This window comes from Microcaecilia unicolor, chromosome 12, assembly GCF_901765095.1.
Source record: "Microcaecilia unicolor chromosome 12, aMicUni1.1, whole genome shotgun sequence".
Classification (NCBI taxonomy): domain Eukaryota; kingdom Metazoa; phylum Chordata; class Amphibia; order Gymnophiona; family Siphonopidae; genus Microcaecilia; species Microcaecilia unicolor.
Genome location: NC_044042.1, coordinates 49,526,091 through 49,549,380, shown reverse-complemented (window position 1 = coordinate 49,549,380; position 23,290 = coordinate 49,526,091). Strand labels below are relative to the sequence as shown.

Here is a 23,290-nt window from a genome sequence, read left to right as displayed (position 1 = left end):
AAATAGGGTGCGGGGCGCTGCTTCTCTCCATCTGTTTCTCATTGTGCTTTCTGCAAAAAGATTTAGTCACTGATAAGAAACTGTCCAAAAATAACGAATAAACAGCAAGTATCAGACATGGACCCCTGGTAAAAGAAGACTGGGTACCCACTTGTCCAAAGGCTCTTTCAACAACATTATTTATTTGTGGCATTTATACCCCGCTCTTTCCCGCTCGATAGCAGGTTCAGTGCGGCTTACAAAGTATGGTACAAAGTATCACAGAGATAATACAAAGTATTACAATTGGTTCTCATGTGTGGTCCTGAGGGGGAAGGCGAAAGGTTAATTCAGCTGTAGCCCATGACTCTCAGCTCTGTACAGATCTAACAGAAACATGCCCTTAGCAAAAGAGCCATCTTTCCAGCCTAAGGCTCTGAACATGAGATTTTAACTCCCTTCATCCCACATCTCTCATTAAGGTACAATGAAACACAAATTTCTATTTGATGGGGGTTCCAAGCCACCACAGAAGACAGATGTACTACACCCTGCAAACCTGCAGTGTCTATCTGGGCCAGCTGCAGGTATATACTGTACATGCATGTGAAGGGCAATTCTATATCAGGGGCGTAGCCAGCCCTATGATTTAGGCGGGGCCAAGAGATGGACTGAAGGGGCAATGTATACCCTCCCTCCGCCCCCCCCCTCCAATGTATTAAAAATAATACCTTTGCTTCTGGGGATGCCAAAGCCCCGTCAGTCAAAGAAATTTGCTGCCGAGCTGTTCCCTTCCTCCTCGCCCTGCTGCAGTAATCTAGAAGTCGGCTGGGTGCCTCCAGTTCTTGTGTAAACTCAACATGCGTGAGGAGACTTGGCGGAGGGAGGCGCCCTGTCGATTTCCAGTTTACTATAGCAGGGCAAAGAGGAGGGGAGTGGCTCAGCGAGGAATTTCTTTAGCTGGCGGGGCTTTGGCATCCCCACCAGCCATTTAATGCGCCATGTAGGTTTGGAGGGCGTCTGTTGCCAAAATGGGGAGCCTAGGCCCCCTCCTTCGTGGTTATGCCACTAAAAGTGCCCACATTTATGTCTGTGTCTAGAATAGTAGCATTTACACACATCAGTGTACACTTAACTGCAAAAGTGCCAGCAGGGAACCTCTGCTTTATTCACTAATAGTGGTGCCTAATTTACATGGCATGCAAATGCAAAGGGTGGCATACAATGCTGTAAGTTATGCACATCCCTGCTGCACTTAGGTGCCCACATTTATACCAGCTGTGGGCACGCAAATGTTATGTGCTGATACCGGCTTTCTTAGTATTCTATAACAGAACCTGGGCAATCAGGTGGCCATACAGAACAGTCTTCTACCATGTGTCCTCAGGACACCCAAATGGAGGTACCCAGTTGTAGAATTACCTCATTATTGCATTATCAATATTAGCAAACACATATCTTCCCAGCAGTGTTCATAGACAGTACAAAACATTTTTTAGACCGGTTCACATGAACAGGTCCTAAGTCCTGCAGGTCTTGCAACATCAGTACACTTCTTACCTTCATGGCACCATAAATCCAGTCCAGGTAATACGTGACCCTGGTATACACTCCAACCTTCCTGGCTGTGCACAACCAATGCCCCAGCTGACAATGCCCATCTGTTCCCATTTCTGCCCACTCAAAGCAACCAGTGGGCCCCCACTGTCACCCTGTGGAGAACGGACAGCAAGGGAAAAACAGAGAGGTTACATTCCTTGCAGGTTTCTCTGAAAATAAACCCAACATCTAAAAGTCCTTTAGAGATGAATGGGTGCATGTTAATGACCATTCAAATGAAGTGAACTCCTAGAAGACACATATTCCAAATACCTATGCACTGGCTGACAGGATTTATGAGCTGTAGTAGAAAAAAGAGAGAAGCCACAAAAAAACCTCTATCAACATGCCGTATCCCCCTAACATGAGGGCTTTTTAACTCCTCAAGAGTCCATCCAGACTTCCCAGGTGTGCTGCGGGAGTTAGTCCAGTTTAATTTGTGATGGAATGGAGTGCACCTTTTAAGTTTTCTTGTTTCTAGTGGTTGGCAGCAGCGAGCTGCAATTCATACAGTTGCTTGGGCAAACCCCACAGTCTTCTCTCTGACTTAACCGTCCTGCTTCTGCATAGATGGGAAGCATCAGAGAGAAGGCTCTGGGGTTGGTGCGAGCAAGCTGCATGAATTGCTGCTCATTGCCGCTGACCACTAGAGACAAGAAAACTTTTAAAAGATACATGGGGTGGGGGAAGGGGAGATTCCTGTCTCCTTCCAGCTGGTGACCAGCTAGGAGAGATGCTGGACTATTTATGGGGTGGAGGGAAAGAGAAGGCAAGTGGTGGACTATTTGCTGGGTGGGGGGGGGGGGAGAAGGTAAAATGCGGGACCATGTGTGGGTGTGGGTATGGAGGTGGTGGTGGGAGTGTGGGGGGGGTGGGGAGGAAGGTAAAATGCTGGACTATGTGTGGGCATGTGCCTTGACAATTTAGCACCGGGTAAGTGTGCCATGAGATGAAAAAGGCCTGAAAATCTCTGCATTAGACAGTCCCTAAGGTCAGTCACAGCAAGAAATGGTGCCCTCATCTTCAGCCTGTGCTTTCTCAAGTGCTCTCTGCTTGCACAATTTGGGGTAGCTACTCTTCCACAACCCAGTGGTCTATAATTCGAAGGAACTGGGAGTATTGCAGACTTTAATTATTATGAAGTTTGAGTATAAGGATGTTGTTGTGTCTTCATGAAGGAGCAATAAATAACCCCCAAAATAAATCCTTACAGATACGAAGAGAGAGGTAGAGTGGATAACATTTTTTTCAAAGCACGAGCAACTCTTTAGCCTGCTGAGAAGAGAGAGCCATGAACTCCAGGGTTCCAAGGCTAACTCTAATGATGCGCAGCCCAGACTCACAGACCTGGCAGGTGTCAGTGCCACCCTCGATACGTCCTGCACATATCATGCTGTCCAAAATTTGCCCTGTGTATTCCCTGTTGCAGCTGGATGTTGGGATTAAGGAAATCTGAGCTTCCTGTAGCTGTGAAGATGGAGATCCTGCTTAAAAAAAAAAAAAGATGACTACATCAGTCTCTTCTCACTCACAGATTCCAGACCTTCATCTTTAGAGATTATCAGATATGCATCAGTCTAATTCCTAGAGACAGTCACAAATTATTCTCCATCCCCACAGACAACCGAAAACTGCGTTCTTCTACCCGAGAGCATCAAATCATGCCCAGTAAAATCATTACATTTAAACTTTCTGTGAAATGTTTGCTGGTAGCTGCAATAGAGGCTGGTGTCAGGCCAGGGCATATGTAAGGAGTATCCTTGTATAATGATACATGCTCCAGAGCTCACTAGATGGATGCTTTCATCTGCTTTTCTCATTCACATTTATCTGTCCAACATGGCAAGGTGTTAGTTTAGTGAGATCTCACTGAGCACGGCAGGAAAGCGCTCTGCATACCTCCTTCTGAGTGTGACCCCAGCCTGTCACCCACAGTCTGACATTGTCTTGTAGGCTGTCATCAAAATTTGGAAGACAAATTGGTTGAATTACGTCTGGAATGAAAGAGAAAAAGGGATTCAGGTTAAAAATGTCTTTTGTTAATGTCTGTCAGGAAGGGCAGTCTTAACTCAGGGAGCTGTTTCTGGGACTGGTTGTGCATACTTTAGCAAGCCTTTGCCACTCTGCTGCAGTAAAATAATCTCACCCTTGCTAATTGCCAGTGGGCTCCTCTGAGGCTACTTCAGAAGAATTCTAGTTCCTGTTTAGGTTGTGCAGTTTCCATAGCTGAATGAGGCTGTTCCCTCCATTCTTCTACTCCTGTGATTCCTCTGTTTGCTTTGGAATCCCATTGCTTTTGTTTCTGCCATAAAATCTTCATTATCATTATACCATTTTTGGTTCCTTATCATAGTAGAATTGACAACACTGACTTTGAAAGAGAGTTATTTTGTTTTGAAGGCAGATTTTACAAACAAATTAAAGGCACAGCAATGGGTGCCACTATGGCCCCCTCTGCAGCTAATTTATATGTTGCCAATTTGAAGAAAAATTTGTAACTGATAATCCATACAAGAGTAGTATATTATTACGGGAAAGGTACATTGATGACATTTTATGATTTGGAATTGCAAGGATGATGAACTTTTAGCATTTTATATATGGTTGTTTCCTATTTTTTAGCCTGTACACTGCTTGTTTCTGCCCAGTCAGCTAGAGCAGTATAGAAAGTTACTGCAAATAAAGAATTTATGAGTTAAAAATTACAATAGGAACGAGGTCTCTTCTTGGACATTAAGATTAAACATATGAATGGTACATTTGAGACTGCTTTATACTATAAGCCGGATGTGAGCAAAGTACTGCACTATGGGGCTCTTTTACTAAAGGGCAGTAGGACTACCACGCGACAAAACAGCACTACTGCCGGGTACCCAGGTGCCCTGTGGTAGTTCTGCTTTTGCTGTGCGCCGTTTCCCTTGCTAGAAAATAAAAATTATTTTCTAATGCAGCAGGCCGGGGAGTAGGTGTGACTGGCAGTAATTGGGCAGCACATGCCTATCACCGCATGCTGCCTGATTACCGCTGGATTAGCATGTGAGCCTTTATTGACAAGTAAGGGCTCAGGCACTAATAGCCGCACACTAATTGTGAAATTAGCGAATGACCATTAAGGACACCAATAGAAAAAAATGTTTTTTTACAGCCGCAGTAAAAAGTGGCCTCACTGCATGGCAATCCCTCATGCCAAGAATACCACAGGCCACATTTTACCATGACTCTGTAAAAGGACCCCTATAAGTGCTGTCATAACAAGGCACACATTCAAGATGGCTGCTGGAATGAATAAGATTTCACACTTTTTAAAGCATTTTTAAAATTGATTTTTCCAGTGTTTTTCATAAATAAATAGCGTTTCCAGGTTAGCCAGACATAGCTGCATCTAATTCCACCACTGATCCTGTGATTGAAATTTTTCATAAAAGATTGATGTAATTTGAGCTTTTACAGTGTTTAATTGATGTTTTATGATTAAACAAGTGTTTTTTAGATATTAATTTCATGATTTTTTTTTTTTTTTTTAGATTTTACACATTCTAGGGACCATGGAGCACACTATAGGACGGCCATTTGCTTGGTCATACTCAATCATTCTACTTGGTAATGATAAACAGTTGGTTGATGAGGGACTCACAGAACCACAAAACAAATTTATTTTAACAGCCACATTGTTGGTTAAAAAGTGTATCTTACAACACTGGACAGACCCCGATCCTCCAACTCTGAATAATTGGCATGCTCTGATGAAAGAATTGGGGCAGTGGGTTGGGTGGCAATATTCGATTCTGACAGCTGATAAGCATAAGAGGTATCGAGAGCTGTGGAAGCGGTATCTTAGCCTAGGGGCACAGGAGCTTGATAAGGACAGCTAGAGTGGAGACCTAGCGGAGGGGTAAGGGGATAGGAGGGGATGGGGTAGGGGAGGAGGGTTGCGGGGGGGATGGGGGGGGAAAAGGAAAACAGTCATGAAATGGTGGAGCACAGGGTATCCGTTTAAACTATGTTTTAAGTGATGTTAATGTGCAACTGGTGCTCAGGAGAGTGGCGTAATGACTGTATAACCGATGATGTGCTGTATACCTGGGGGTTGTCCCAGATTAGTTTTGTATTGACTTGTTATATTCATGACACAATAAAAATATTTCAAAAAAAAAACTAAAAACGTTTTTTTAGTGTGTCTCTCCGTGACGTTTTTAAGTAGGATTATATTTTTCACAAAACATTTTTGAATTTTAGGCTTTTTTTAATAGAAATTTGCTATCAGGGGAAGATTTGTTCTAGCTCCCCTTTAGGTATGTGTCCTTTTTGGTGCTACTGTTACTTGTTTGTACAGAACCTCACATAAGTCACTTTTGGCAGTAATCATCAGAAAATTGATTGCAATGATGCTTGCATTTTAGTTATTGGCTCCACATTAGCCTGTTGCATTCTTGCACTTTTAACTTGTATGGTAGACTGCTGTTGAATCAATTTAAAAATTGGAGAATACATTCCACACACAAACTTAGTATACACTGAATGCAGAACATGGAACAATATTCTTCACGTAGAGGAGTCAATATACTTAATTCATAACTAGACTCGCATTTCATTGGAGGGATCGTCCATATGAAGATAAGTGCTTCTTTTTCCGCATTGAAGTAGATATTAATAGAGGAATCTCTCTACTTTGATCACATGTAAGAAAAATATAAAAAATATAAATATTTAAATAAAACTAGACGGTTCTATAGTTAATCACCACTGGACTCATGCCAATGATAGAAAAGAACTGGATGTAGTAGAGATGCTGGATGTATTCTCTAATTCACTATTGAGTGTTCCCAGCGAAAACTGAGGCTTTTTTCTCCAATGAAGTGCAAGTCCAGTTATGAACTAAGTGTACTGACAACTCTTTGTGAAGAATATTGATTATTCCACTGTTCTAGCTGCTTCAGAAGCCATACACATGTCCATGTGGGTTGTTTCTGTGTGTGCTATATGGAAGAAAATTGTTCCATTTATGTTACACTTTATGACTGCACTAGCATAATCTTTAAATTATTTATCCACTCTTTTATTTATTGTTTTTACTTTATCTATATATATGCTCTATCTATATGTACCCTCCCACTCTGTCAGACTGTCAAAGTAATGCTTTGATGTTTCTCTCATATATACTATCTGCTACCACATTTGCTTATTTCCGATCTGAGGAAGAAGGGCAACCTTCGAAAGCTAATCAAGAAATGTATTAAGTTATGTCCAATAAAAAAAGGTATCATCTTATTTTCTTTTGTTTGATTTCTGTTGATAACCTTAAGAGTGGACTAACACGGCTACCACACCTCTCTACTTATGCTCAATTTGAAATTATCTTTTAATATGATTTATTTTTTATTTGTATGTTTAAACAATGTGATATGTCTGGATTAACAGCTCTACCCCTGATCCAGCCTTTTTAGGCAAAACTTAGCCATGTCAGGGTGCTTGTTCTAATAAGCTGTCTAATTCCACACCTGCTGGTCTGCTTTATGTTGTTTGCTGTTTATCATGGCTAGGAGACAGCGTTCTTGTTCTCTGCTGTATCTAAGAAGCACCCAGGTTTAGACTGTGCCCTGACACAGACTGAGCTAAACTTCTGAGAGTGGAAAAGGGAGAGTTTCAGTTGAATTCCCACTATGAGATAAGTAGAATCGTACATCACATCCAGTAAGAAAAATGAATTGGGGGTCAATATTCATCCAGCAGTGGTGAGTGGCTTTATTATGTCGGGTCACGTCAATATCTGGATTGATGCGGGTGGTTCTCTCTTACGCAATGAAGTGCGATATTCAGCACTTAACCACCTAAGCGACACCACATAAAGATAGGACTAACTTTTAAGCTTACAAGTGTATTCACTCTCCACTCTTATATCTCCCTACAATCCTCCCCGGGAACTCCGTTTCATCAAGTAAATCTCTCTTATCTGTACCCTTCTCCTCCACTGCCAACTCCAGACTCCGTTCCTTTTATCTTGCTGCACCATACGACTGGAATGGACTTCCTGAGCCAGTACGTCAAAATCCATCTCTGGCTGTCTTCAAATCTAAGCTAAAATCTCACCTTTTTGAGGCTGCTTTTAACTCCTAACCCCTATTGCTTGTTCAGTACCCATGTCTGTTTTATCATTCCCACCTTAAGTATTTCCCTTATCCCTTATTTGTCTTGTTTGTCTGTCCTGATTAGATTGTAAGCTCTGTCAAGAAGGGACTGTTTCTTCATGTTCAAGTGTACAGTGCTGCACAGAATTCTGCACAGAATCTTGCTACTCTTTGGGATTCTGCATGGAATCTTGCTACTTTTTGGGATTCTGAATGGAATCGTACTACTATTTGGGATTCTGGAATCCTGCTACTCTGAGATTCTGCACGGAATCTTGCTATTCTTTGGAATTCCAGAATCTTGCTTCTTTTGGGATTCTGCATGGAATCGTGTTACTTTTTGGGATTCCGGGATCTTGCTACTCTTTGGGATTCTGCATGGAATCTTGCTACTCTTTGGGATTCCGGAATCCTGCTACTCTTTGAGATTCTGCATAGAATCTTGCTACTCTTTGTCCTTATCCCTTATTTGTCCTATTTGTCCTGATTAGATGTAAGCTCTGTTGAGCAGGGACTGTCGCTTCATGTTCAACTGTACAGTGCTGCATATGTCTAGTAGTGCTATAGAAATGGTTAGTAGTAGTAGTATGCAATCTGATTTGACCATTAAACTTAAGCAGTTAAGTGCTGAATATTGGCACTTAGCCTCATAAATGCTGACTCCACCCTGGACCGCCCACAAAATAGCTTTGACTTTAGTGGTCTGTGGTGATATTCAGCAACACTAACCAGTTAAGTGCTCCTGAGTATCAGGAACCATTTCTGGCCAGTTAAATTGCTTTGAATATTGACCCCTTGATTTATAAAATTCCTCCTTCTTCACACCTCCCTGGCATCTGGATCCCTCTAACATATGAACTTGGTGTGAACTTTGCTTTCCTGACACAAATGCACAGGAGAGGAAATTTACTCATGTAGCAAGGTTCAGCAAGCCTTCCGTGTACTGGCACCTCACCTGAGAAGCTTAAGGGTGATTTCAGATGAATAAGGCCAATATCATAGGGTTCTAGGCTTCGAATTATTGTACATGGAATGAATGAAAACCTTATCCACACGGGTTGCAAACAGAACAGACAGAGTGGAGATTCCTGCTTGGATACGCCAGCTATCCACCTGCTGCTGATCCCTGCAAGGAGAAAGAAGTGGTTAATTCCAAGAGTTTCATTCCCAGACTCCTACAACGGCTATGAATTTGGTACACCAAATTAATTCAACACCATAATTATGGCGATGCTCTGGGTTTGGCACACCATAGCACAGTATTTTGACACTGTACTGCAGTATTCTGATGGGAATGCTTAGAGCGTGGGACAAAATAAAGAGCCAGATCCAGAGCATTACTATAGGAAATACTGCAGTATAGAACAGCATTCCTATAGTAGAATACTATGCATCATGGTAATGCAGTGTTCCCTTGCTAATGCTCTGGATTTAGCACACTATAATGCAGTGTTGCTATGATAAAGCTCTGCATTTAGTGCAATATTCATATGATAATGTTCCACTTGCATAGTATGATGTGGTACTGCTATGGTTTTAACAGAATATATTGTGCTGTCCTTATGGCAGTGTTCTGGGCGTGTGACGCACTATAATGTGGTGCTCCTATGCTAAAGCTCCTGATTTAGTGCAGAATTCCTATGACAATGCTCTACAGCAAGTATGGTGTGGTATTGCAATGGTTATGTTCTGGATTAAGCAAAATGTATTGCAGTATTCTTATGGTAATTCTCTGGATCTAGCATATTATACTGTAGCATTCCTACAGTAAAGTTCTGTAGTCCGTAAACTACATTACAGCATTTTATGGTGACATTTTGAGTGATGGCACAGTATTGTTACAGTATTTTATTTATTTATTGCATTTGTATCCCACATTTTCCCACCTCTTAGCAGGGCTCAATGTGGCTTACCATACATCAAGAATAGTAGAAATAGATTAGAAAATAGACATTTAGTATTACAGAAGGATCTTGGGCAACATGATAATGATAGAACAAGATAATAGTATAACAAGCAGATATTTTTTTTTCTTACATTTGTACCCCGCGCTTTCCCACTCATGGCAGGCTCAATGCGGCTTACATGGGGCAATGGAGGGTTAAGTGACTTGCCCAGAGTCACAAGGAGCTGCCTGTGCCTGAAGTGGGAATTGAACTCAGTTCCTCAGTTCCCCAGGACCAAAGTCCACCACCCTAACCACTAGGCCACTCCTCTACAGTTCTGAATATATGTGGAGGATTTGTGTGTGTTCACTTTGGGAATGGTTTGCGTGGGTGTGGGTTCCTCCTCTCATAGAAGCCCTGATCTCAATAGTTCAATCATTATTTGAAAATTGTCCCCCCCCCCCCCCCCCACCCTTATGAAAGCGGCTGCTATCTTACTTTTGAAACAGTGGGCTGCAGTGAGGATCCAGGAGGGGCTAATGATGCTGCCCCCACAGACATGCTGCCCCTTGTACTGCAAGCTGACCTGCCAAGGCCAGTTCTGGATGAGGGAGGAAGTGCCACCAACAATGCGTACCTGATTCAGGCCCTTGCCACAACCTGCAGTCAAGAACGAGAGCAAGAGTAAGAGTGTCAGGGATGGCTGAAACCCAACGGAAAGAGGAGGGCAGGGGAGTGGGAGTTTGTACGAAAGGACAATACTGAAGCAGTGGTATGGGGTGAGAAATCAGTGAGAAGGCTTGGGAAAGGTTGGGGGAGGGGAAGGAGGGATTGGAAAACAAAGGAATGTTAGAAGAGGGGACCAGGAGAAGGCAAGCATTGGAGGAAGGAATAAGGTGTTCTACTCACTTATACAGCTGAGAGAGACTACATTTCCAGATACACAGCCACTAGAAAATTAAAAACAATGACCTGTTAAGTACCATATGCTGCTGCTAGGACTCACTTGATTCAGACGCACTACAAATGACAGAGCTCAGCTGCTTTTGTCCTTGGTCTTAAGATCACACTAGTCCTTCTACTCACCCATTGGTCAGGATAGACTGGAATCCTCCATCATTGGTGACTTCAACCCTGCTGTAGGCTTGTATTGGCGTGTCGATATTGGTAACAGCCACTGCATTAGAGACAGGGTCACTGAAAAAATTGACAGAAGATCAGATAGGTGGAGGAGCCTCCTTATCATGGAAAGAGCTCCAACAACATTCCATTGGCCACTGTCCCTCCAAACCCTCTTCTTTCTGCAGCACAAATGTTTTTCATTAATCTGTGCATTAAGGCAGAATTAGAGGAACCCGTCCCTAGAAACACCATCCAAAAAACTCCATGGTGAAAATACATTATTTTAAATAACAACTCCTCTGCATAGAACTTCCTCTTTCGCTGACAAATCCTGTACAATGGGATGAAACACTTTGGAGTCTCCCAAAGAAGGGAGATGTGTGGGGCATAGTTGGGGCTGGGCTGTCTCTGCTCTTAGTTTCAGCATGTTTTATACTAAAAACATGTTCCTATACCAGAGACTGCTTCTAAAATGTTTGTGGCCTAAGGCATATGCATACACATGTACACATAATTCTGTGTGTGTACTTGTGGGCATGCATACCTGCCTGTGTGTATTAGTACAGGCCCATGAATGTATGTGTTGGTCACTACCTGTTGAAGCCCAACTGATTGCAGACAGCTTTGGCTTGCCTTTCGTCCCAGTTATCATAGCAAACGAGGGTCCAGCTCTGACTTCCCTGGTTGAATACTTGCAGGATGGACATACTGTTAGAGATCCTCACTAGGAAAAAGAAAACACTCAGCATGATGAGTAAGGGGTACTGTGGAAGGGGTCGCTCCTCCCCTCCGTACCTCTTAGACAGGGAGGGAGCAACTTGTTCAGGTATTTTTTTTTGGTGGGGGGGGGAGCTCCTCCCCAGTGTACCTCCTCAGGATGCTGGGAGGTAGGGGTACAGCTCTTCCCTGTGCATTTCCTTCAGTTTTGGGAGGCCAGAGGGAGCAACTTCTCCCTGCTATTACTCCTCCAGCGCACTGGAGGAGACTGGTAAGGCAAACGCCCTTCTAATGTACCTCCATAATATTTTTTTGGGGGGTGGGAGAAGGTATAGGATCTCTGTGCTATACCTCCACTGGATTCAGGAGGGGACATGATGGGGTGCAACTCCTCCGTAATGTACTTCCAATGGAATCACATGCACTAGGAGCAAGGTTTAGCTCTTCTCATGCTTGTTGGAGGCAATATTGGAGGAACTCCTTTCCAGGCATTAGGTGTTAGCAAGCTCCTCCATGGTTAGGGGCCAAATGCACAAAGCTTACCTTGCTATTAATGTTTGCTTTAGACTGGTTCTAGTCAGTCTAAAGCAAACGTTTATGTAGCTTGGAATGCACAAAGGGGTTTTCCGTGGTTCTAACGTGTGCCATTAGCAGCCACCAAGAATCCCATGCAAATGTATTACAATGAGCTCATTAGTATTCGAATGAGCTCATTTGTAATCTAATGTGTATTCCATGGGATGCACAGCTCCAGAGCAGCCCTAATTTAATTAGCAAATTTAATGGCTGCTCAGGAGCTGTCAGAGAGGAGAGAAGCACAAGCAGGAAGCTATAAAGGTTGCCTGCTTGTGCTTCCTACCTCTTACCTTCAGGTCCCCCCCCCCCCCATGAATTAAAAAAAAAATTTCCCCAGTGGTTCAATGGACAACAACAACACCACCCCCCCTCCGTGACCCCAGAACCTTTTTGACAGAATCCCCTGCTGTACTTCTTCAAGCATCTTATGGGAGAGGTAGCGCCTTCCTGTTTTACTTTCACAGGCATGGGGACGGGGGAGTTCAAGCTTGCTGTACCCAAAGGGCATCAAAGTCGGGGATGGGGGAGACCTCCTTTTGTACCTCTTGGAGCCTTGGGGTGGGAAAGGACAGCTCCTCCCCACTGTACCTCTTTGAGATTTCAGTAGTGGCAGAGGGGTGTATTTCCTCCCTGCTGTGGCCTTGCTGGAGGTGAGTAAGCATTGTCAATACTCACCAGTTGACGGAGTATTGATTTCCATTGGCTTCACACAGCGCTGCTCAGTCCTCAGCATCTGCACAGTCAGCGTTTCCATCACACCACTTTTGCATGGGTATGAACTTGAAGGATTTCAGGCAGAAGAAGTAGTAATTATCAAGGACAACCTTAACTGTAAAAATAAAGCCCAGGGTCAATGAATTGGGGGGTCTGCAGGTGTCCATGGAAAACACACACTGCACATAAATGAAAACCTGTCTCCTAAACCTTAGAGAACTGTGTGAGGGTCTCAGACTCCTACAGTGCTCCCCAATACTATTGCCACACATGAAGTTTCCATTCTCCCCACAGTGCTGCCCAACACTATAGGGAGGGAGGGAGGGTCTGACGCTCACAGTACTACAGTCACGTGTGAAGGTACTACATATCTCATAAAACTCCCCTTACTATAGTCATTCACAGCTGGGGGGGGGGGGGCACTTCACCTTACCCGCTATTCTCAGATATTTTTATGTATCCAGAGCAGCCAGGACTGCCTCTGGCAGGCACAATATAACCCCATGTTTTTCTCCAAGTATGCCTACCTTCAACCATGGCCTGGCCTCCCTCTCTACCAACTGCAGTTGGGCAACTTTTCTCCTTCTCTGTTGACATTTCCAGATCTGTGACTTACTTGTTTGCTGGGGTCTCTGGGCTCTGCCGTTGCCTGAACCTGCTCTCCAGGAGTCAACATTAGCCATGAGACAGATTCCTTCCCATTACCCTCAAGGAGTGGCCTAGTGGTTAGGGTGGTGGACTTTGGTCCTGGGGAACTGAGGAACTGAGTTCGATTCCCAGCACAGGCAGCTCCTTGTGACTCTGGGCAAGTCACTTAACCCTCCATTGACCCATGTAAGCCACATTGAGCCTGCCATGAGTGGGAAAGCGCGGAGTACAAATGTAACAAAAAAAAAAAAATAGGTGGATGTCACTTCCAGGCTGCAGCTCTGAAGCCCTCAGGCCTGGAAGTTTGCATTTCCAGCATCCAGTCATAGCATGGGATGACAGGTAATGGGGAGAGAGGGGCCAGCAGCAGGACTCTTTGTCATTTCTTCTAGTGCCTGCTTTCTTTGGGGAACAAAGCCAGCAGTAGAAGATGGACCATTTGTGCTTTTGGTCCTCTTGCAGTACTGCCCCTAAAATTGTGCCAAACTTGGTGGATGCCTAATCCACCTAATGCTTTTACCAGCGCTACTCAAGGCAGCGTGCAAACAAATAAAAATGCAAACAATAAAAAGCATATTAAAAAACAACCCCACTAAGGACTAGGTCAAAATTTTTTCCTTCTCTCGTCGGCTCCTGTACCAGCTGCTCCATAAAGCTGTCCTTGATTTCATCAAAGAATTTTACCCTCCCTAGCATGCCCCGATGTTACATTTACCCAGTCAATATCGGGGTAATTGAAATCACCCATTATTACTGTGTTGCCCAGTTTGTTTGCGTCCCTAATTTCCTTTAACATGTCTGCATCCGTCTGTTCATCCTGGCCAGGTGGATGGTAGTACACTCCTATCACTATCCTTTTCCCCTTTACACATGGAATTTCAATCCACAGTGATTCCAAGAAATGTTTTGTTCCCTGCAGAATTTTCAATCTATTTGATTCAAGGCTCTTGTTAATATACAATGCTACCTCTCCACCAATTAGATCCATCCTATCACTACGATATAATTTGTACCCCGGTATGAGAGTGTCCCACTGGTTATCCTCCTTCTACCAGGTCTCAGAGATACCTATTATAACTAATTTTTCATTTAGTGCAATATATTCTCCCATCTTATTTCTTAGGCTCCTGGCATCCGCATATAGACATTTCAAACTATGTTTGTTGTTCCTATTTATTTATTTGTTGCATTTGTATCCCACATTTTCCCACCTATTTGAAGGCTCAATGTGGCTTACATAGTACCAGTAAGGGCATTCGCCAATCTGGTAGAAACAGTTGCAATGTGATATTGTGGTCGGATAAGATACACATGTTTCAGGTACAATGGGGTCGAAGAGAGGAAAGTAGTAATTTGCAATCTTTTAACTGATTTTTATTTTATTTAAGGACATCTGCTCTACTATGGTCTCTTTTGCAACCTCACTATCGGGATACCCTATCTTCCCTGTTTTGGTGATATCTTTGAAAGATACCTTATCCCGAACCATGTGCTTTTGAGCGACTGTCGGCCTTCCCCCCCCCCCCCCCCCCCCCCCCGCTTCTAGTTTAAAAGCTGCTCTATTTCCTTTTTAAATGCTGATGCCAGCAGCCTGGTGCCACCCTGGTTAAGGTGGAGTCCATCCTTTCGGAATAGGCTCCCCCTTCCCCAGAACGTTGTCCAGTTCCTAACAAATCTAAAACCCTCCTCCTTGTACCATCGTCTCATCCACACATTGAGACTCCAGGCTCTTTCAAGTAACCTTTACTGTCTTCAAAATAGCTCCAGTGAACTGACATTCTCCTCAAACTGGTTTCCCCTTCTACCATATGGAAGAGCTAAAAACAGAGAGCAGGAGAGTAAACTCCTATCCAAAGCACAAGCAGACATGTTCACAATCATTGGTCACTCCTGGAAAGATAAGAAAGACTTACTGAGGATTCCAATAACAACAAGCGCGCCTGCCACCAACAGCGCTGCAATGATTGGGACACTGATTTTTTTAAACATAGTCAATTTACTGGATTCTTGTGCAGCGGGATGTGCAGTGGGGTGTGCAGCACCCCCTCTGGCTCTGGGTTCACGCACAACCCTGGGGCCATGGGCACCGCCAGCACCTATGATGAAAGAAAGCAAGCATGGGATATATTACTATGATATTACCAACAAACTAATAATCTTAGAGGAGGCCATAAGAAAGGGACATATTACCATGAGAACATCAGTAACTAACCAATAATGTTAGAAGAGGCCATGAGATGTCAATGTATTACCATGAGATTGCAAGTAATTAATAGAGTTAGAAGAGGCCATGAAGAGACAGAAGTGTTGGAGACTTGACCAAGCTGTAGACACAGGATTTGTACTTCTCTCCTTTTGCAGTAACTTTGTCAACAGGGTATATATCAGAAGGTTAAGTCTATAATGGCTTTTCTAGCTTTCTGTCCCTGTCCCTGCTGCCCTCTCTTTCTCTCCTTCCTCTCTGTAATTCTCAGCCTCTCCTTCTTGCTTTTTCTGTGTCTCTCCATCTATCCCCTCCTTTCTAGCTGTATCTCTCCCTCTCTTGTTCAAATCCTGCAGCCCAGTTTTTAGACATATGAAACATTTACCTGCTCTACTCCGAGGCTGTTCGATGTCATGATTATTATCTGTCACATGCTGTGAATCAAAGCAGAGAAAGAAACCAAACAATGAAGGCAATGGAAATATACTTTTATCAGATTTCCTGGAAGGGAATGGAGTACATTTAGGTTCTATATATAATTCTACCAGTTATGTCTTTGATTAACAGTAAGCAGAATTCTTGTTCCAGATGCAAAGAAACCGTATGACAGCCCCATGTAGAAAGTATCAGCTAATACAGAGCTGTCAAGTTACCCAATTCCAGGATAGAGATTTTAGGCCATTCCTGGATTTCTTACAACTCCATCCTGATACATTATTGGACCAATTAAGGAAACCCTGTTCAATGCACTGTTGTTTCAACATTATATTTATATAAAAAAGATACTTTTTTTTTTTGTTTTGTTTGACACTGTGACATGGGTGTGTCACTAAATTGAATGTGCAATGATTACATGACAAATATGTGGACAAGCAATTGACCTGTTTGGTCTCTGATGGTCCAATGACATTTATGAGCACAATTAGCACATATTTATAAGTTCTTATGTGTTGTGTTTCTGTGGGATTATTCTATAATATGTCTGATTAGTAACAGTTCCATATGATTGAGAAATCGAGGTTTACTGGGTGAGGACTCGGATGATCCTATAGGTATAAAATTATTGGGTAATATTATTTTAAGAATATCACTCAACATCCGTTTTTAACAGTGATGCCATCTTCTGATTACCACTTGCTTTTCTGTATAAATACTACACTTTGAGTTTGTTGGTATAACAAACTCCTTCTGATATTGGAGAGTGTCCTGATGTGCTGGTACCTTATCCTCCCTCTTGGGAATTCTGCTATGAATTATGAGGCTCATTTTAAAAGCACATAGACTTACAAAGTTACACAGTAGCCTATGTAACTTTGTACGTCTACGTGTGCTTTGAAAATGAGCCTCTATGTCATTTTCTAAGTCTATGTGCTTTTAAAATGAGCAACTATACCGTCACTGCTTAGGTTCTGTCTGCCCCCTCCCCCCATGTTTCCATCTGGTTTTGACTGAGGTGAAAGAAAAGCTTAGCATTAACAAGACAAACAGAATCTTTGTGGCTGCCACTCAGATCAACAGAACCATCATCACTTCCAGTACCTCTTGACTGAGAGTTTGCAAAGGGGAGAGAGTATAAGAATTCAAGCAATCTAGTCAAACAGGTCCTTGTGCTCAGTCACTAAATAAGAATCATGCTCCTTGAGGACTAAGAGAAAGAATGGCTCCACTTAAAATGACACCATGCATGTATGACATAGCTGAAAATCTGCCCTTCAAGGTACTGCAAAGTAGGCATTCTTCAGCAAGGAGAGAGCTAAGGTACTGTTTTGCTTGTATAGAAGGGGAGATAATTGGTTTATTAATTACAAAATATGCTGAGTGATGATATTAGAATTAATCACATTTTAGCATCCTAAAGGGATTATTGCTATAGCATGGACCCCTTGATCTTCATAGACATTAGAAGTTGATATGACATACACAGAGTCCATATAGGTCAAGCATAAACTAGTGCAGGAATTATATAGGTGGATCTCATTCTACAGCAAGCCCTTTAGCAATGGCAGCTAAAAATGGTCTCACTTATCTCTGTGTCATGGGCTTGAGAGAGATTTCACGAAAGACGTATTATTATATGTACAATAATAAACAACTTCAACAATAATAAACACTGAAAGCTAGGGTGTGCCACAAAATAACAGAAGAACCTGTTGTCAGGAATTGATCTTTAGTACACAGAGAAAGGCTTCCTACTTTCTGCCCTGGGAAATCAGGGTCAGACCTTTAGGATAGGTTTATTATTTATAACCCACCTTTACCTAAAGCGGGGTACACATCACATATATAATAAAAACACCACATATACATACATCCATAAAACAAATAAGCCAACCCAGAAATATTTACACAATGACAAGAGTGCATTCAGTCTTACTAGAGAAGCTACCAGGGTCAGATCTTTAGTACACAGAGAAAGGTGTCCTACTTTCTGTTCTGGGAACTGGTATGAGATCAGCTGAGGAAAAATATGTTAAAAAAAACTGGAGGTGTTGCCTAGTGGATAGAACATCAAGCTAAGAAGTAGGGATGCCAGGGTTCAAATATCGATCCTCCCACTAACAACCCTCGGGGGACATTTTTGAAAAAAAATGTTCAAGTTAGAATTGGGATGTCCCGCTCATTACGTCCAAAAAAACCCCATCCATCTCACAGCTATTTCTGAACAGGAAAAATGTTGGGATTTTCTGTTCGAAAATACATGAGGACATCCTTGCGCTGAAAATATTAAAAAATGAACAGCCAATTCCAAACTGAAACATCCAAAATATGAACGCCAAAAAAGGAGGCCCAAAAATATCTGGCATCATTTGTACAAAAATGGCAACACAGACGTCCCTGCAGAGCAGAGGGGCAGCTTAGTGGTCAGTACAGTGGACTTTAACAAATGGCACCTAGGTACAAATCCCACCTTAACTCCTTTATTACGAATTGTGAGCCCTCCAGACACAAAAAAACAAACCCTACTGTACCTAATTGTACACCACTACAATGACCTTCAAACCTGAAGGTGTTTCCTATATGTAGGTACAGTAGGTATATTGTTAAATTTGGAGGGCTCACAATTTCCACCAAAACTGGGTCGCCTTGTGTACAGTCCACTGTGCTGACCACTAGCCAACTTCTGGGAGCTGCTTGCTGCTGTTAGGTATGCCCATAATACCAGATGCTGTCATAGTGCCTGGTATCCCCTTTCAGTTTCACTTCTAAAGGGAGTGGGAGGAGGACAGCATTAACTGGGGGATTATGGAGGGATCATGCCTTAATCCTGCCAGTGATCAGTTGGTCAGAACACCTTTTTGTTACTTGAACTTGATTGAAACAGTTCTAAATAGAAATGCCCCTTTTTTTTAAAACTTAGACATGTCTGCCTGTTCCATTATCGCTGAAAGACATCCTAATTTCGAGCCCACCCAAAACATGCCTCCAAAATGCCCTCTTGCTAGTTGGATGAACTCAGTGGAAAACATTGAAATTCTGCCTTTTTGAAAATCGCAATTTGGACATTTTGGCAGAAGGATTTTTTTTCTTTTTGGCTGTTTTGAAATGTCCATGTGCTTTGAAAATGAGTGCCCTTGTGTCCTTGGTCAAACTTAGATTGTAAATCCACTTGGACAGGGAAATAACTTGTATACCTGCTTTTAACTTGATAAAACCACATTTGAAAAAAGTAATTAACGTTCAAATCCAAATCTCTCAACTTCTTACTGATAAAAGTATGCACATTCTTTACAGCCTACATACTTTTAGCTGTGGTGGGAAAAAAAGCATAGCTTTTTTGAGGGGGTGCTGAGTACAGGCACTTTTTCCATTGTCTGCTAAAATTGACCCATGGTCCCAGAGTTTTAATGAAAGAGCTCAAGCTCTACACAACAATTCTGCCTTGTCAAAGATTCTGTGACTGGTTGCTGAGGGCTTGCTATTGTGGGATGGGTCCCTCTGTGATCACCCCAACCTTGAAGGGTGGCCCAGCATTTGAGTACCAGCACCTTTTTCACTAGAAAAAATACATTGGAAAAAAGTGACAAGCAGCTAAGTTACCCAGAGTCAAGAGGGAGACTTTTTGACCAGTTGTGCCTTTTTATCTACATCCCAAAGGGAAGTGGTATTTTTGTAATCCCTAATTCTACCCATTGAAGTCAGTCTTGCAGGTCCTTACAGTGGTTATTAGAGGTCCAAGGCTGGCCTCAAAGCGCTCCCCCTTGGAACTGAGTAACTTAGCAGCTTTGTGTATATACCCGTGCCTGCTTCAATTAAGGTGCAAAATTCACCTGCTGCATGTAATGTTCAAGTACCTGTGCACCTGCAAGGCCCTAGAAGCAGTTTGAACACTAGTCGCTCGATCATATACAGAACTTTGGTGCACAGAATGAACTTGCCCAAGAGCAATAATCTTTGACTCCATTTAGCTCTTAACCAGCTGTGTCCCGGGGGAAAGGGGGAGGGGAAGAGCAGGTAAAACTAAACCCAAACCGGAAACGCACCCCAGCTGTTCGCCGTCGGCTAAGGCGCATACGTAGGAGCGCAGTGTGCGGGCTGCTGCAAGTGAATGCTGGTGAATATACGGGCGAAAGCGGTGCCGTGGTGGGAGCAGGGTACGGAGAGGTATATCCCCGGGATATGCAGTTTGCTGCCGGCCCGGGTGAGTGGGCCGTTCTCCCGTCATGCAAAACTAAGGCGGAGATGTGTTCATACATCTGATCCCTGTTGCGCTGTATATACTCAGAACTGAGCAGATTTCCCCTCATTTGTAAGTGCATAAGAAGCAGCTATTTCGTATATAGCCTGATACGACAGGTTGCTACATATAGGGTGGGTCCTTGTGTATTGGTTGATTCCCTGCTCTTGCAGCCACGATAATTGCTATCGTCTTTCCTGTCAGTTGCATCCTTTCCCTTTCTTTCCTCACTACATCGAGGTCCTCCTGTGGCAACGCTTAACATCCAATACGCTCAAATGGTTTATCCTTTACGAGAGTGCTCCGGGTGTGGCCCACTTTAGTATGATGTTCCTGGGGAAACGTTTTCGATTTGGTCCGGCCTGGTGTAAGCATTTATGCAGACCAGGCAGTAGCCAGGGATAGCAGCTTCTATTGGGCTGGAGAGAAGATGTAGTAATAGCAAAACAGTAGATCCTGACAGCCCTGCAAACTAAAAGCACCATCGTCTTGCAGGGAAGGCGAGGAATTTTCAAATAGCCCGTTTACCCAGGTGAATGGCTCTTCATTGTTTAAAAGTATGATGTCCAAGTATTTATAGTGTTCAGGTGATGTGATTGTTGAGTTTATCAAAATCTCGGGGAGGGGGGGCGGAAAGCTAAAGGTTTGCCTAATGCTCTGGTTCCAGCCTTGGCTTAGGCACATCAGAATATGGTGATATGACTTTGACCCTACAAAGACGTAATAACCTACAGTTGCCCCCCCCCCCCCGAACTCTCTCTCTCTCTCTCTCTCACAGATTGGCATATGGTTCCTACCTATTTCTCTGCTGCTACCCTGATGTGTGGGTCATTAAGCTGATAAATAGGGGGCAACGTTAACAGGTTAGTTGTCTGTAAGCAATTAAGCTTGTATGTGCTTAATTGTGTAAATAAAGACACTGAGAAGGAACTGCCCTGCTCTACCAGTATTCTGACTATTGTCAGTTGTGCATAATTAAAATGGATTAAGAGGTCAATAACACTTGACCTACTGTTGAACATTTTAAGAAAAGGGGCTGCAGAGGAGCGCCTCCAGAGATACCATATTTCTGTTCTTTCTGCCCATTATTACATCATGCAACATCCTACTGTATTTGGGTTTCAGTTTTTTTGTGACTTATATACATGTTTGATCCAAATTTTGAAACACTTTGGGGGGGGGGGGGGGGGTCAATATTCAAAGTGATTTAACCAGCCGGTTAAATCACCTGTTTGGGGCTAACTGGTCAATTTCAGCGGCACTTATGTGGTTAGTTTTGAACAGAAAACTGGCTATTTTGGGTGCATTCTAGGGAAAGAGTTGGCACTTGACCAGTTAGGTTAACCGCATAAATTGGGCTGCATAAAAGTCAGTCCTGTCTTTATGAAGTAACCCATAGCTGGTTAAGTGCTCGGTATTGCTGTTAAACGGCTATGTGTTAGCTCCAGAAACCCAGAAATTCAATGCCTGGACATAGCCCCATGATTCTATAGGATATCATGGTTGGAAGTGTTCTGCGGCTGTGTGTCTGGTTTTGTACCTGTTCTGACCTTCACTATGCAGGTAGGGACATAAAGATTCTTCCACAATGATAAAGCCAAATATCATATCCCTTGGTTCCCAGTTAGTAAACGGCATAGGGTGAAGCTTATTCATTGGCTACCAGTTCTGTGGGCCGGTGACGGGACAAACCTGTCTACGTGTTTTGTTTTTGATAATTTCAAGCAATAGAACAACAAAACAAAATCAAAACTAATCAAAGTACACTAAAGTGGAAGTAATGAGAGCAGTATTAAAGGTGATCCTAAAACCATATGAATAGTGCTGTTCTTTAAGACATGATATCTAGGAGATTCAGCCATCATCCCAATGAGTTAGCAACTTAAATTTTCCTGTGCTGGACCCAAGACCCCTGTGGAGCAGTGACCTTATAAGTACCCTCTTATTTTGCTGTGTGCACTGCCAGCACTCGGTGAATAATATTAAAAAGGTGATACTAGTCTAGCTTCAGATGTAGTGGAGTCCTCTCCAGTGAAAGTGTTCAGTTGTATTAATTTCATTAAATTAAAGTCAACATGCCAAAGAACACAGTTTTAGAGAAGGCTTAGCAAATTTATGGTATTTCAATTAACAGTTCCAAGGTACGTAGCTTTAAGGAAAGCCTGCAGGAGGCAGAGATTCCACCTGGATGACCTGTAACATCTCCATGGCTTTGCCTTGCTGTGAAGTGACATGAAAAGGCAGTCATACTCCATACCAGGTGCTGACAGGACATGCTACAGATCCCGGCCAGGCAGTTCCAAGTCCCTTCTCCTGCCACCTCTCTCTCTTTCTGCTAACATTAAATGAGCTGTATCGGGATCCAGAACTCACCATATCTGCCAAACTCCCAAATCTTCCAGCAGCGAGAAGAACGAAAATAAAAGCGTGTGAACAGTCTCCTCAAGGGCCTCCGAACTCCTTAGCACTTGCCTCCAGGTTTGATGCTGTTCTCCCCACCACCTGAGCAGGTGTGTCCTAGTGCTCCAGAAACCTCCCAGGTCTGTCTGCTGTAACTTGCCACTAGCTTTCATGTCGAGGCACAGGATCTTCTTATACGGGGAGAAAAAAAAAGATCACTGATAAAAAAAAAAAAGTGGCAAAACCGGAATCGCTAGTGTTGTGGAAACTCTACACTAGTCACGCTTCTTTAACAAGGTAAATGAGTTCCATGCAACCTTTGGACTTGACTCACCTGGCCAGGTGCGTAGTTCTATTGTTTTTAATCCTGCATGACTGCTTTTGCATTAGCTTAGCTTAATAAACTAGTATTGAGGAAACAAAACACTTTTTTTCTTCTTACTTTGTCTGGTGTTTATCTCTCCCATGATGGTGAGCCAGAATAAGCAATTGCTGATATTTGTGCATCAGCTTCCATGTCTGTGATTAATCAGACTTTTTTTGTTGTCCCCCTCGGTCATTAAGGTAGTACTTGGTGGCCCCTTATCAGTTATCACCAGGTTCCTTTCTGGAGGGTTTCCCTCTAGATTGTTCTTTTCTCAAGAGA

The 23,290-nt window shown here is 43.0% G+C and overlaps 1 protein-coding gene across 1 annotated transcript in view; it reads right to left on the bottom strand.

The window, feature by feature from the left end:
- LOC115482154 overlaps positions 1 to 22,840 on the bottom strand; it is a 59,962-nt gene extending 37,122 nt beyond the window's left edge. Inside the window, 12 exon segments of the mRNA XM_030221728.1 lie at positions 1,597 to 1,691; positions 3,478 to 3,572; positions 8,659 to 8,829; positions 10,088 to 10,249; positions 10,499 to 10,539; positions 10,676 to 10,786; positions 11,306 to 11,435; positions 12,680 to 12,725; positions 12,727 to 12,833; positions 15,280 to 15,462; positions 15,955 to 16,003; positions 22,618 to 22,840. Of these exon segments, the coding sequence (XP_030077588.1) occupies positions 1,597 to 1,691; positions 3,478 to 3,572; positions 8,659 to 8,829; positions 10,088 to 10,249; positions 10,499 to 10,539; positions 10,676 to 10,786; positions 11,306 to 11,435; positions 12,680 to 12,725; positions 12,727 to 12,833; positions 15,280 to 15,462; positions 15,955 to 16,003; positions 22,618 to 22,620 (1,193 nt within the window). The 5' untranslated portion in view covers positions 22,621 to 22,840.
- Positions 22,841 to 23,290: the final 450 nt, after the last annotated feature.